Source organism: Trematosphaeria pertusa (assembly GCF_010094035.1).
Source record: "Trematosphaeria pertusa strain CBS 122368 unplaced genomic scaffold BU26scaffold_1, whole genome shotgun sequence".
Taxonomy (NCBI): domain Eukaryota; kingdom Fungi; phylum Ascomycota; class Dothideomycetes; order Pleosporales; family Trematosphaeriaceae; genus Trematosphaeria; species Trematosphaeria pertusa.
In genome coordinates, this window is record NW_022987212.1 from 2,070,353 (window position 1) to 2,083,472 (window position 13,120).

General features: G+C 52.9%; 6 protein-coding genes across 6 annotated transcripts; 2 read left to right on the forward strand and 4 right to left on the reverse strand.

Moving 5' to 3' along the window:
• Nucleotides 1-343: 343 nt before the first annotated feature.
• On the forward strand, nucleotides 344-2,372 carry BU26DRAFT_498983 (uncharacterized protein; the record flags this gene model as incomplete). Its single annotated transcript, XM_033826374.1, has 2 exons — nucleotides 344-640; nucleotides 765-2,372. The coding sequence occupies 2 exons, from the start codon at nucleotides 344-346 to the stop codon at nucleotides 2,370-2,372; spliced, it is 1,905 nt and encodes a 634-aa protein (XP_033691296.1).
• A 400-nt stretch (nucleotides 2,373-2,772) lies between these two features.
• Nucleotides 2,773-3,404, reverse strand: BU26DRAFT_412115 (uncharacterized protein; the record flags this gene model as incomplete). Its single annotated transcript, XM_033822957.1, has 2 exons — nucleotides 2,773-3,177; nucleotides 3,282-3,404. 2 exons carry the CDS (start codon nucleotides 3,402-3,404, stop codon nucleotides 2,773-2,775), a joined length of 528 nt encoding a protein of 175 aa, XP_033691297.1.
• Nucleotides 3,405-5,218: 1,814 nt separating this feature from the next.
• On the forward strand, nucleotides 5,219-5,707 carry BU26DRAFT_557757 (uncharacterized protein; the record flags this gene model as incomplete). The annotated part of the gene is made up of 1 exon (XM_033832495.1): nucleotides 5,219-5,707. One exon carries the CDS (start codon nucleotides 5,219-5,221, stop codon nucleotides 5,705-5,707), a length of 489 nt encoding a protein of 162 aa, XP_033691298.1.
• Nucleotides 5,708-6,024: 317 nt separating this feature from the next.
• On the reverse strand, nucleotides 6,025-6,803 carry BU26DRAFT_18405 (uncharacterized protein). Its single transcript, XM_033820423.1, has 2 exons — nucleotides 6,413-6,803; nucleotides 6,025-6,343 (listed from the first exon to the last, which is right to left on the reverse strand). Exons 1-2 carry the CDS (start codon nucleotides 6,731-6,733, stop codon nucleotides 6,089-6,091), a joined length of 576 nt encoding a protein of 191 aa, XP_033691299.1. The 5' UTR covers nucleotides 6,734-6,803; the 3' UTR covers nucleotides 6,025-6,088.
• A 276-nt stretch (nucleotides 6,804-7,079) lies between these two features.
• On the reverse strand, nucleotides 7,080-8,641 carry BU26DRAFT_414490 (cytochrome P450; the record flags this gene model as incomplete). Its single annotated transcript, XM_033823073.1, has 2 exons — nucleotides 7,080-8,106; nucleotides 8,160-8,641. The coding sequence occupies 2 exons, from the start codon at nucleotides 8,639-8,641 to the stop codon at nucleotides 7,080-7,082; spliced, it is 1,509 nt and encodes a 502-aa protein (XP_033691300.1).
• Nucleotides 8,642-8,997: 356 nt separating this feature from the next.
• BU26DRAFT_18425 (cytochrome P450) lies at nucleotides 8,998-11,323 on the reverse strand. Its single transcript, XM_033820427.1, has 4 exons — nucleotides 10,836-11,323; nucleotides 10,440-10,783; nucleotides 9,847-10,360; nucleotides 8,998-9,795 (listed from the first exon to the last, which is right to left on the reverse strand). Exons 1-4 carry the CDS (start codon nucleotides 11,171-11,173, stop codon nucleotides 9,399-9,401), a joined length of 1,593 nt encoding a protein of 530 aa, XP_033691301.1. The 5' UTR covers nucleotides 11,174-11,323; the 3' UTR covers nucleotides 8,998-9,398.
• Nucleotides 11,324-13,120: the final 1,797 nt, after the last annotated feature.

Consider the following 13,120-nt stretch of genomic DNA (forward strand, 5'->3'; position numbering starts at 1 on the left):
TCGTGGGGTTTCGCCAATCCACCAGCGTGGACCATAAAGGTCACCGCATCGTCCTCCGGTGTCCGTCTCTGTCATGCGCCGCACATGGAGAGGCATTCGTCAACGAGATTTACCGCAGGGCTTTCAAGGCGAAGGGAGGGCGTTGTGCACAATTTGCTGGACCTCAGCGCAAGCCTAAAACTGTAGGTATTCCGGCCTACTGCGACTACTTACCAGACTACGGCGTCCTCTTTCTCTCCTACTCCGCAAACGCAGCCGGTCAACCTTTGCCAGCGCACGATATCTCCCACATGCTGCCAGCCTTGCTTGAGCCTCGGAATTTTCTTGACGAAGTGTGGAGTTGATGGAACACTTTGGTCACGATGCTTTCTACGTTAATCTTGAAGCGTCTCCCACGCCAGGCAACAACGAATCAGACCTGGCCGCGTACTCCGATTGGGCAACCAATCCATCTTCAGCAGCTCCCGCACAATCTTTAGCCCCGCATGAGAACCCTAGCCAGCACAACGGCATCGATGGCTTCCCCTTTGGTAATCCGGGATCTCTTGCGTTCATCAATCCAAGCGTCCTCCAGCAGTCATCTCCGCATACCATTCATTCCAATGGAGCCTTTTGGTATTCGCATCATTTGGAGCCTTTGGTGAGCTGCACCTTCCAAGCCCCACGCAGCTCCACTCAGCCGAACGTGAGGCGTATATGAGTTTTCTCTGTCTCATGACCTACTACATCGTCAGCGAATGTTTATATACTGACGCACACTGTAGAGAAATATGCATTCCGACACTTCAGACTCTTCTCGCTCCATATCAAGCCAGCCAAACGCTCAACAAAGCAGCGCCCTTTCTTTTGGTCGGCGCCCTTCCTCCGCCCTTTCCCCGCGCCAACACGCACCATTCCGAGCGTCATCTTACAATCGACAGCCCATGTCAACAACCGCTCAACATCATGAAGATCATGGTAGGCTACTCTCTCAGACTTTTCGAAGCCCCTTTATTGCACAGCAAGCGAAGATCTCACATAATTCTACATTTCCAGTTAAAGGGGGAAAGAGATCTCGCGATCCTCCACCTCTTCCCAATGCGGTCTCGGATGACCCGTTGCAGCGATCCCCCAAACTCGCTAGGCTAGGATCCGAAGAGGAGTATCGAGAGGATTCCCGCCAACCCTACACCACCGACCGGTCTGAATACGTCAAGAGCAACGCTATGCAACCATCCGGTCAGCATCTACCTTGGAGGACGGAGGCGTACAAGTTGACGCACAAACAGAAGAAGTTCATCCGGCAGTGGTTTGAAAGCTTCGCTACCGACCAGCCCCAACGGTTCCCACCCAGCGAGACGATCAACGCTTTGGCTACGCTTGTGCAGGCGTCCCAGCAAACCGTCCTTGACTATATCAACAAGAAATATATCACGCCGGAGACAACAGTGGCATCATCCAGATTACAAGATCCTGAGTCTCACCCTTTGGCGGATGATAGGCAACGTAAAGACACCTTTGCCGGCTACACCGTCAAGGACGCGAATCGTCACCTGGCCCCAGCCACCCTCCAATTAGTGGAGAAGTACGTCGCTGCATGCCAACGACGTCGAGCTCAGATCGATGGCCGCCGTAGCGTGAATGCAGGCCCCTTTCGATGCACATTCGGGTGCGGGTATCAGACCAAACGAGCGTTCGATTGGCGACGACACGAAGAGACACATGAGCCGCAGGAGCTATGGCTCTGTCTCCTTTGCTACCAGAACAACCACGAGCAAAACCCATTTCTCGTCAATCGAAAGGACAAGTTCCTCAAGCATGCGAAGGAAGCGCACAAAGGCTGGGAGGCAGAGACAGTGCTCGATATGTCCAAGGTTGATTTCCACGCGAACTTCAACCCGCAGTGTCCCTTATGTCCAGAGGTATCTCAGTCCTGGGACGAGCGGTGCCGACATATTTTGGGCCATTATGAAGACGAGATGCAAAATGGATTAGGGCGGACTTCGCGGCAGCCGAAAAGTTCGGATATAGGCAGCTCATCGGATGAAGACAGGAAGGGATTCCGTGTTCAACCTAGCTCCAGCGATTTCCAGAACGAAGCCAATGACCACGCAACCAGCCTGAACTCGATCCTGGCCTCGAGGAATTCAACAGGCCCTGCTCGTGGAGTACAAGGAGCCACACGTCGGCCTTCACAGCAGCAAATCAGTACCAGCACAGAGGCTGAAGGAGTTCCGAGTGGTATAAGCACGTTTGGCTCCTCCACCGATAGCGCATATCCCAGTCCTTTTCGAGCCCGGCTCAGCACGCATCGTATCGCACCAGCTAAAGGAGGCAGCGAGCCGGCCATCCATTCTCCTTCCGATGAGCATGAACCGCCGACCCAGCATTAAAAGGCCAACGATCCCAAATGCATGTTAGGGATGCATTCTCGACAATCGTCACTACACGGCGCACTCTTAAAACTTCACTTCCTCGTTTGCACTGAGAAGCCACATCAAAGAGCATATTGCCGAAGACAACGAACCCATACAAAGTCTATATTCAAATTGTGTCTCGTCCATAGCACACTTCGGTGACGTTTTAATAAGGAGTCGGATTGCTGCATCGCAATGCAGCGTCACGATTACAAGCACAGTGCCACAACATTCGGAGCTCCGTGCCTCTTCGTCACTTTCAGGCCAAGCCTTGGATATGAGACTGAGCACCCACAATGACCTCATGACAAACTACAAACACTTGCTTTAGACCCGAACACTACGCTCTATTCAACGACTCGCCACGACGTCCCCTTTACAACATCCCGTCACGCTTCTCCGTCCCCTCCACACCCGGCAACCAATTCACCCGCGTATTCACAAAGTACTCTTCTCTCGGCCTCAATTTCGTCTCCATCAAACTAAAGTCATCAATTGTACCAATTCTACAAATGCTTATTCCAGGAAAGGCAGAGCCGACGCGGTACATCAGCGTCCCGCACGTCTTGCAGAAATAGTTTGTCATCATGTGGCGGCTAGCGATGGTTTGCGACTGGCCCCAGGTTTGGAGGTTGTCGCGACCGCGCAGGTGCTTAAGATGCGTGTCCAGTACCGCGAAGTTGGATGCAAACATTGAGGCGGTGATCTTGTGGCAGTCGGAGCAGTTGCAGACGAAGGTTTTGACCAGACCGGGGCCTTGGGTTGGCTGGGTGCGTGTCAGCTGAGAATGCGGAGAAGATCGGATGGGGGTAAACGTGGATGGGCGTGGTTAGTTGGGTGCCGAGGTACGTTGATGACTGATGAGAATGAAACTGCGGGGCTTACGAATGCTAGTTGCACAGCTCCGCAGAAGCACGTCGCCGTTGCCTCGTCTTCTGTGGACCAGCCGTCGTTGGCTAGGCCAGCCAATGGAAAATCTTTCGGATGAGTTTCGCGGTTGTGCGTCATGGCTGTGGGGTGCAATAACGTTCTTGAAGTAGACTAGTCGAGGGTATCGGACTGGATTCTCGGAATTGACTTGGGTATGGCATCCATCAGGGTGCTACGCTTCCTCTGTATATATACGCTGTTGTCATCTACCAGGCGTCCTACTGACACTCACGTCAGTGTAGTAGTAGCACCAGATTTTTGCTGTTTACTCACCATGCATTCAGCTTACTTCTTGCCAAGATAGTAATTGCATCTCATGCATGCGGAGTTGCGTGTAATTGGTCTTTCCGGGCTAGTATAGTGGAACGGACTGGACGAGATGATCAGGGCGGACAGGATGACTCTCAGAAAACCAGTAATGTAGGACTATTATTTGGCTTGCGGAGTGAGCAGAACTCCGCTTGGAGCATCAGATGCATGGGAAATGCGAAAGGAGTTAGTAAAAACGATCCGAATAAGAATTCTGTCTTCTACCTAGGTATCGCAGGAGTAACCTCGGTTATTGTATCTGTGCTATGACGTAACAAGTGCTTGTGTGTCTACTGGTAACATTGACGCTGCAGGCGCGGAACTCTCGAATAGGTGATTGATATTCTGAGTGGGTAGACGGCATGTAGAGATCGAGAAGTTGGAGGTATATGGAGAACGTATAAACCACCTAAATCGGGATTAGCGTCACAGCCACACACTAGAATCCACAAGCACAAGCTCAAACGGCCGTCCGTCCCACATCACCACTTCTGTGCAAAAATGCGAAACGTTCAATGCATCTCCTCTTAGGTTCGTCTCTCTTAGCAAGGCTAGATGTATCTCATGCCTCTCGGAACGTCCGAAAATGCTACGCCGCTGGTGAGAAACCGTCCAGACGTTCACTCAAATGCCTGATGCATAAAACCACGGTTGGGCGGATGGCATCAGTCTGCTTGGACCCGGGAATACCATTCTCGAGCTAATAACCTGCCTAGAAGTTTCCCAGCGTTCCCGCGACGAATGAACCGCCTCCAGTGTCCACGAAGCTACATCTCCTCCGGAAGCATACATGCGAGTCTTCGTTCGTGACCGGATCGCCAGCCCAAAGTCAGCCTTACAAGGATATCGAATGGTTGGGCATGTGGCTCAAACGCTCAATGGCCTCATCAGCCTCATGTGGGGATGCCCGACGTAATCGCCAAGCGCCGCTATACCCTTTCCAGGCCCGTATTCGGAACTAACGGAACGATATCTGGGATAAGAGAGGTCACGAGATGTAGTGCCTAGGCCGCCTAGGTGTCTAGCGCATGGCTTATGTCATTGAGTGTTTCGAAGGATTCCACGAACGATCCCAGATTCGTGGAGAGAACCGCACGGTCGCACACGAGACCCGGACTAACCGATCGTTACGGGGCAGATGATAAGTCCTTGCATATGAGTACTAGGATGAGTAGAGATAACGGCGTGAACGGCCTCCTTAGAGGCTCGAACGGTGACCCACTTGGGGGACGCGACGCCGGAAATACGGTGGTAAGGCCCGAGTATACTTCTTGGCTATGTTGACGGATGAACTTAAAAGAAGACCGGTCCCCACGTCTCGTGGGATTCATATCAGCCAGATATCTTCATCGAACCCTGACGATATCTTCAAGGACCAGTCCAGCTTCGATCATTGATAATCCACATCATCCACAGACACTATAACGCCCAAATATCTACACCACCGACCTTCTATCCTCTCAGACTGTCTATCAAAGAGGGTCAGAGTCGAGTCACGGATACATCACCACCACCCAAACCAAACTGGAAAAAAATTGCGACCCCGCTCGGTCGCAATCAACGCGGTTTTGACACACCAGGCGATGCATGATCCCCGCACTACCCCCATCGATCCCCGAGACTTGAACGCAAGACTCAACCACCTTAAAAAGTCTAACACCGACCCCAACAATGGAGACGCTCGTGGACTGTCCCGACCCACCGGAAGCCGAACCACCTCCTTTGACTCCACGAGGGTTATCTCCCGCCTGCCCGCCTTCCGCAAGAGCCAGACTTCGTCTACCAGCGCCAGCGACAACAGTGTCTCGCGCCTCGAAGTCATGGGTGTCGTCCCGCACTCCGCTATACACCGTGAGAGTGTTGAAGTTGCGCGGGGAGGCTTCTCGAAGCCGAAGGTTAAGAAGAGGAGGGCGAGCAATGAGAGTGCGAAGAGCGCCAAGAGTGTGCCTGAGTTTCAGTACTATGGACGGCATGCAAATACCTGGCTGTTCAATGACTTCAGCATCACCGATCATGTCAAGAAGGGATGGGGAAAGATGTTCCCCGGGAAGGACGACGACGAGGAAGAGTGAGCGCATCGGCTCCAAGGAAGGGACATTGCGTGAAGATTCTTCGCGCATTTTACGGATTACTCCGCAATCTACATCGACGCTCGCTTCATCTTATGGTCGAATTTCAGGACAGTCGTTCGCTTCTAGTTTCGAGGAGCGACTTCGCGATCATTTCCTCCAGTACACTCCCTTGCAAACATCGAATCAATATCAATACCATCATTTTCTCAATCCCTCATTCCAGTCGTGCACACGTGAATACTTTTCCTCATAATGTCTCGTATCCATCGCATTGGCAGGCTCCTATGAGCGGACAGCTTAGAGCAAGTTACGACGCGGACCTTATTGCGCTAGATAGAGACCATCTTGAAGACGTCACGTCGCTAATCAAACCTAACTAGATCACCTATGTTTAGAAGGCCACAGGCTCTTTAAGTAGCTAAAAGCATAAGTGTATAATAGACATGCTTTCTGAAGTCTATCCAGGACAGGACATGCAACGGTAAGCATTTTGGAGTAAAGGTAGCCCCGTTTCCGCGACGAAACTGGCCTGTTTCTCCTCGTGTCCACGCCATTGTCGTGCCGTATGTATCCAAGCTGGTCAGAGGAGTTTCCTCTGGTGTTCGCTGTCCATTTCAAAGCGCTCCCGGAAAATTTCTAAGCCGAATCGTGAGCAAAATTTTTTTGTGACGTGACGGGAATCACAAAGCCCACTTAAATACCTACACATGCAGCTAGGCTATGGTGCGCGACTCTGCGATGAGACTCTGCGTAAAGCTCATCGTACGTAGCGGGTGCGGGTCGTCGAGTGGAAACACAAGATTGTTTCGTGGACCCAGGACAAGAGGAGAGAATTCCACAAAGCCGGCCTGGACGAGCGGAAACCAGATGCGCACTGGGTGACTCGGGGTCAGGTCTTCCCCCGCTCACCCCCGGAACGGCGCGGTCATGGTGTGACATTGCTGTTTTCCCACTGCACTGGTAGATGTCCGCGCCCTCTTGGTCGAGATAGATACGTCCATGCCTATTGGATGGACGTGCAGCCATAGGCGCGGGAGTAGCGTAAAGTCAGCTACGTGACGTTCATATGCATGAGCAAGGATTGCTTTGTCGGAAGACCACGAAGCTTTTCGTAGGGTTCGAGAATTATCGTGTGGTAAGCAAACGACTGTGCCGCAATAAATGCAAGCACCTGTCAATACTTCAGGACCGCTCCGGCTAAAGTAGGCGCGAAATCTAGCCAACTGTGAACGGGTCGAAGCGATTTCGGAGACTGTGGCTTGTAGTATTCCTTAACGTTTCATCAAAATGAGAACCTGATTCTCCACCTCTCGAAATAGTCGCAAGTTCTCTTGGGTACTTGGGATGAAGGGAAAAAAACCGATTAGTAATCTCATCCCCTGAACGTGACCGTGCAGGGATATCTCTCCGCAGGGTGAGCTCCACCACCACCTCCCTCAACCTGGTATGCCCTGTTACCTTCAGCAGATCGGGTACGATTGCTTTTGTGCTCTTGGTCCCACTGATCGTAGGCGGGCTGGATGTCGAAATTCCTCGCCGTCATGACTAGGACGACTTTGAGCTCCGTCAAAGCTAGCGTTTGGCCAAGACAACTCCTGGAACCAAATTCAAACGGTCGCCATGTTCCCTTGATCGGGTACAAAGGATCTTCTGGTCCAACCAACCACCGTTCGGGTATGAACGAATCAGGATCTTTCCAATACGTTGGGTTTCGATGTAGGAGCAACGAGATTTGCCACACGTAACAACCCTCCGTGGGAAAAGATGTTCCGTTGTCATCAACGATGTTGACACCAGCCTTCCCAGCCCGCATGCAAGAAGCCGGGGGCCATAGTCGAAGGGATTCCTTGATAACCGCTAGAGTGTACGGTAGTTGATTCAGGAGCTGTGGGCTTTTAACGATTGTCTCCGCTGTCGTAGAAACGTCTCCAAACACTTCATCGTGTTCGGCACGGAGACGTTTCATTGCTTCGGGTTTCATTGAAAGAGCGTGGTAGCAGTATATCAGTACACTGCTTGTTGTGTCGTGACCGGCGAAGAGGAAGAGACGAAGCTGCGCGCTGGCGACCTCAAGAAATTCTTTGCTGGGTGTCTCGGCTACACTAATGTCCTTCTCTTTCAGGTACTCTTTAAGCGTAAGCGTGATGATTGACTTTGAAGGTTTCACAGCAGAATCTCCTTTTCCCGTAGAGCTATTTCTGAGCTCCTTGTATCGTTTCATGATTTCACTGTTAATGAGGTTACCGAGGCGTCGATTGTTGTACCATAGGATCAGAGGACGCAATATGTGGTATCGGTTGAAAGGATTCATCTCCGTCCCAAACGTTGTCCACTCGATCTGTGTGCGCAACGCTGAAGCAAGTGGATGGTCTCGCAGCTGGTAGTTCCACCGGCTATTACTGACCGCCATGTTAGATGTGGCAAATGGGTCATTGAAAGCTCTCGTACTTACACTGAGACTGCTCCAATGATATCAATGGTGAGTTTGATGGTGAGATTTTCGAGTTGGAACATGGCAGCACGTTGAGCGTGGTTGTGAAGAAGGTCGCAAAACACCGCCGCTTCCTTCACGATTGCTGGAACCAGCTCCAGCATGTAGCTGGCGCTAAACCCTGGGTTGAAAAGAACACGCCACACTTTCCAACGCTCTTCCTTCATAGTAAAGAGATTGGGACCGTCTGTTAGGTGGCGGAAAGCATGGTAAATCTGCTCTGGCTTGTCAAGAGGAGCTTGAGCCAATTGATTTGCGGCCGAGGGGGTATTGACAATGAGTAGAGGGTTTGCGAACGGCCAAAGATCGAAATAGAATAGGCCGTTTGGAAATTGTTTTGCAATCTTGAGGAAGCTGGTGTTCGTTGTACAGTCGACAGGTAGATCGTCCATATGCTCCTTGAGGACGAGGAGGTGCCCGAAGGCAGCATTGTACTTGGGCATGGGCTAAATCAAGCATTAGAAAATATCTATGATTTCGGGTAACGCTGGTACGAACAAATCCAGCATTACGAAGCTTAAACATTAAGCGGCGAGAAGCTACGAGTCCCGTGAAGAAATAGAGTAGTGCCATTGCGGTCGCGGCCAACAAGGCAGTACTCATGATCGATGCGCGATCCGAATCGTTGATACTAGAGCCCGTATGAAGCAACATAGCTTCGGTCCTAGTGAGGATGAAGTGAGGGAGGTGGAAAGATAGAGAATGGTGTCAAGCTGTTCTCTGGGTTGGAAGGACTTCTTACCACGGCAGGAACGATACATAGGGTCGGGAGGAGACGCCACACGCCCGCGCATATTGAACATACACGGTGGCATGAGCCGTTATTGAAATCCGACAGGGCTCCGATGCGTCGTCCACGGGTGCAGGTTATGCAGGTGAGCGGCGAAGCACGCTTGCCAGTTCGAAGACACGGAGGACGCGGCTTTGCCGGCCGGAAACTACAGCTGCGAAGACGAGCCTGGAAACTATTGCTCACACTTCCGTCCACTTGAGCTAGCCTTGGAAGTCTAGGGTCGGTGTGTCGGTCCAAGCGCTCGTTGCTCCGTTATGTCTATATTACAGTCCACAGGGGAGAGCACCGACCGCTTACGTATGCGGGAAGGCCATTCAAACGAGCTGCACCACAGACAGTCATCTGTTCCAGACAGTCGAAGCGCAACCTTCCCCAGCGCAAGACGAAACAGCGGACACGCTCGCGCTTTACCATTTCACCGTCTCCAGTGCCTTCGCATCGCTTTCCTGCCACGGATATTCCTTCTCCGCCTCTCTAATCAACCTTGCATGCTTCTCCGACCTCGGCTTAATCGAGACGCGGTACGGCACAGGATGCGAGACAATGCCGGGCTCGAACCTCACCTCCGGCTCCACCACCTTTCCATCCTCGACCAGTTTCTCGATTTTGAAAACCGCCAGTGACTGCGCAATCGTGAGAAACAGCGCGTTATCGGCGACGTAGCGGCCAGGGCACACGCGCCGCCCGTAACCGAAGATCCAGTTTCGCGGGTCTGGCTCCGCTTCGTGCGTAGGCGTGTCGAGGAAGCGGTCCGGGATGAAGTCCATGGGCGAGGGGTACACGGCGGGATCGTGGGTAAACCACCTAGAATTTGTCAGTTCGGCTATGCGGAGCTGGGGACGAGGGGCTATTAACCAGTTATTCGGAAGAAGCAGGCTACCCTTTGGAATTCTATATCCATGAATAACGTCTTCCTTCGTACTAGAATGCGGTAGCGCCATAGGCGCAACTGGATGCCAGCGGTGTGTCTCACTAACCACGGCTTCGATATAGGGCAGGTTTGGGCGGTCGGCGCTGACAGGCAGTCGGTCGCCGATAACGCGGTCGAGCTCTTCTTGCGCCTTCTTCTGCACGTCAGGGAAGAGCGTTATGGCGAGGAAGAAGGTCATTAAAGAGGAGACGGTGGTGTCGGCGCCGCCGAGGTACATAGAGGATGCGGACCACTTGTGGATGCGCTCCATATCTACATCTGCGTCTGAGTTGATGGTCTCGATGGCCTGTGAGAGGAATGATATTTTGGCCTTGTTTTGGCGCATTTGCTGCTTAACGAACTGGTAGGGTTGCTCGGTTGTTTGGCGCAATTGGGCCGCCATTTGGAGCGCTGTGGCTTTGAAGCTGGTGCCTGGGAGCCAGTCTGGTGCGTACCGCACTATTATCGCGAAAAGTCGGGTTAGCCACATATACGTTGCGCCCTCGTGTCCGCTGCTCCATAGGGTATATATACTTACGGAAGGGCATAATATCCACCGCCCACTTCCCTGGAACTGTCGCGTCTGCAAATTCATGCATCGTCTTAACAGCCATGTCGACCAGGGGGTCTTTGCCATGCGGGTTGGCCGTATACCCGTAGGTAATTTTTAGGATCACGGCGCCGGCCTCCTTTTTGATGTGGCTGAACAGGTCCTCTGGCGAGGAGAGGACGTTGAGTAGGAAGTGCACTGCTTCTTCCTCCTGCACGCGGTTGAAGACGGAGACCGCTACATTGCTGCCGGCGACTTTGGCGATATTTTTACGGTGCAATTTAAAGGTGTCGGTGTAACCGCTAAATGCGAGGGTGTTTTTCCAGCCGATCCTGTTACGGGTCAGTATAAGGGCGTGTATCGCTTACAGCTAAGTGTACGTACATATCGCTACTGAAAACCATATGAGGCCGAGCAGAATGGATAGCCGAGCGGTCTCTAAGCAGCTCAAGCGCAATCTGCGCGTCATTGATGATCACAAATGTCTGCCCCAACACCGTAACAGAGCTGATCGGGCCATAAAGGTCCTTGTGCTTGAGCCAGTGGTGACATTCCAGCATGCCAGGCTTCGGCAGGTCGTTCACATTTCCAAGAATTGGGAGGCCTTTCGGTCCTGGAGGGAGTGGTAGGTCATGATTCTTTGGTCGTATGAATTGGTTGAGAAGGTACGCGGCGACGATGCTGAAGAGTAGGAGGACAATTGTCGTCCACACGATGGCCATCCTGGCGGTAGCGATCAACTGGGGATGAGGGTAAGGGATTTGGAGAGGGAAAGCCTATCGACAGTGATATCGTTTTTGGCCGGAGCTGGCAGCGGCTCAAGATACCGAGGCTTGTTCGCCTCGGGTGGCGTGTGTAGCTCGCCGAACATGATAGGGGTTTGGTATCTACGCTCCAGGTCCCAAGCCGTGATAGGGGTGAGGGGCGAGCCGGGGCAGGTGGAGCTTTTACGAGAGCGCCGCTCGGGACGGATGTCACCCTGCCCCACCAAGCCACCCGTTCAACGCCCAAAAAGGCCCCGCTTAACCTAAAAACAAATGAATCGCGTCCGGCAATGGGAAAGGGGGAACACATGCGGCGGGTCTGGGGACTTGACTAACACCTTTCATATAATCTGCTCTTTCCTGCGACGTTAACCCTTTTTTCTTCGCGGCTAGGGACCGTTTCTTTGCGGGGGTAGCGTGCTAGCGCCTTCGGGCCGCGAACCAGCGACGCGGCTAGGCCATACATCTCCAAACTCGGTTAGCACGTGGCGGACTGCACTGCCAGACTCAGAGGAACAGGCATACGGCTCCCTTTCGCTCAGGAGATATTTTGGCCCTGGCATGTAATGCGTAGCCATCGACTGGGCGCATTCGAAAGGAAGCGGGTCCGCAATCCTTCAGAACTTTCATCAGCGACCCACAAAAGAGCCGCAGTCCCCATTGATGTCTTCGGCGCCGTTTTGATGTGGCTCCTGCCGTCGTGCACTGTGGTATCCGGCATAAGTTATACCAATTCTCCATGTGCCCGTGCCCGTGCGTAGGGAGCCACCGTAGAATTCCTAAGAAGAATTGTGCGCGGCCGTGCGAGGCCGTGCGCGTGAAGTGGAGAATGGTACTGTAAAAAACCTTATGCCGGATTCCACAGTATGTACATGGTAGTTTCAGGCCCTTGCCTCTCACAGGTGGCGCTGCGGGAAAACGCCCTCAACAAGTATCGGCTACGGGCTTGCAGGTAAGGATTCTAATTCGTGTTGTCGAGGCGTGAATACGCCCCCAACTACCCGGCTTTGGTTAGCCATGCTAAAGAAACGGGATCAAAGAGGCATTAATCCCTCGTGAAAAAGCGAGGGACGGATGGGGTGAGATCAATCTGCAGGTACGGGTTTATCCCAACACGTCGGCTCGTGCTCCCTGCTCCCAAGCGACAACATGTCGGGCCGTTTACGACATGCCGGGGCATGCAGATCTCGTACCTTTCAGGATGAAAGCTCCTCCGAACCCCCATGTCGAAACGTCCAAGGTACGGGGTTCTTCTCCTGACCAGTGTTGCTCTGTGCGAGAAACCCAACTCCACTCGGGCCTAATGTCGCCTCCATATATGTCGACACACCCGTCCAGGTCACCTGCCGCCGTGCAGTCCGTTTGACTCGACCACAGCTACAATGGGATTACACGGCGCCCTCCTGACAGTCGCTTTCTTCGTAGCGGGCGTCTTCGCCCAGCAAGACTTCTTAACCCGACTACCTGCTTGCTCTGTGAGCTTCACTCCGCCTTCACGTTCATAATTGAAAGCAGACTGACCCGGAATTTCAGGTTCAATGTCTTCAAGCTACCTTGCCTACGACGACCTGCTCACCCACCGACTTCACCTGCCTCTGTGCCGATGCAAACTTCATGAACGCCGCTGCGGCCTGCAATGCGGCCAATTGTACCGTCGTCGAGGTGCTGCAAGCCACGAACGAGACGTACGCAGCATGCGGCGTTCCGACGCGCAATCAGAGCGCAACGCTGATTGGGGTCGTTGCATCACTCGGGGCACTAGCCTTGGTGATGGTCACGATGCGGCTAGCTGATCGAGCCATCTCCTCGGTAGCGCAGCTTGGATGGGACGATTTACTGATCGGTTTGTCGGGGGTATGCAACCACCTTATCATGTCGACTGCGTCAGGGCATGCTAATGACCAT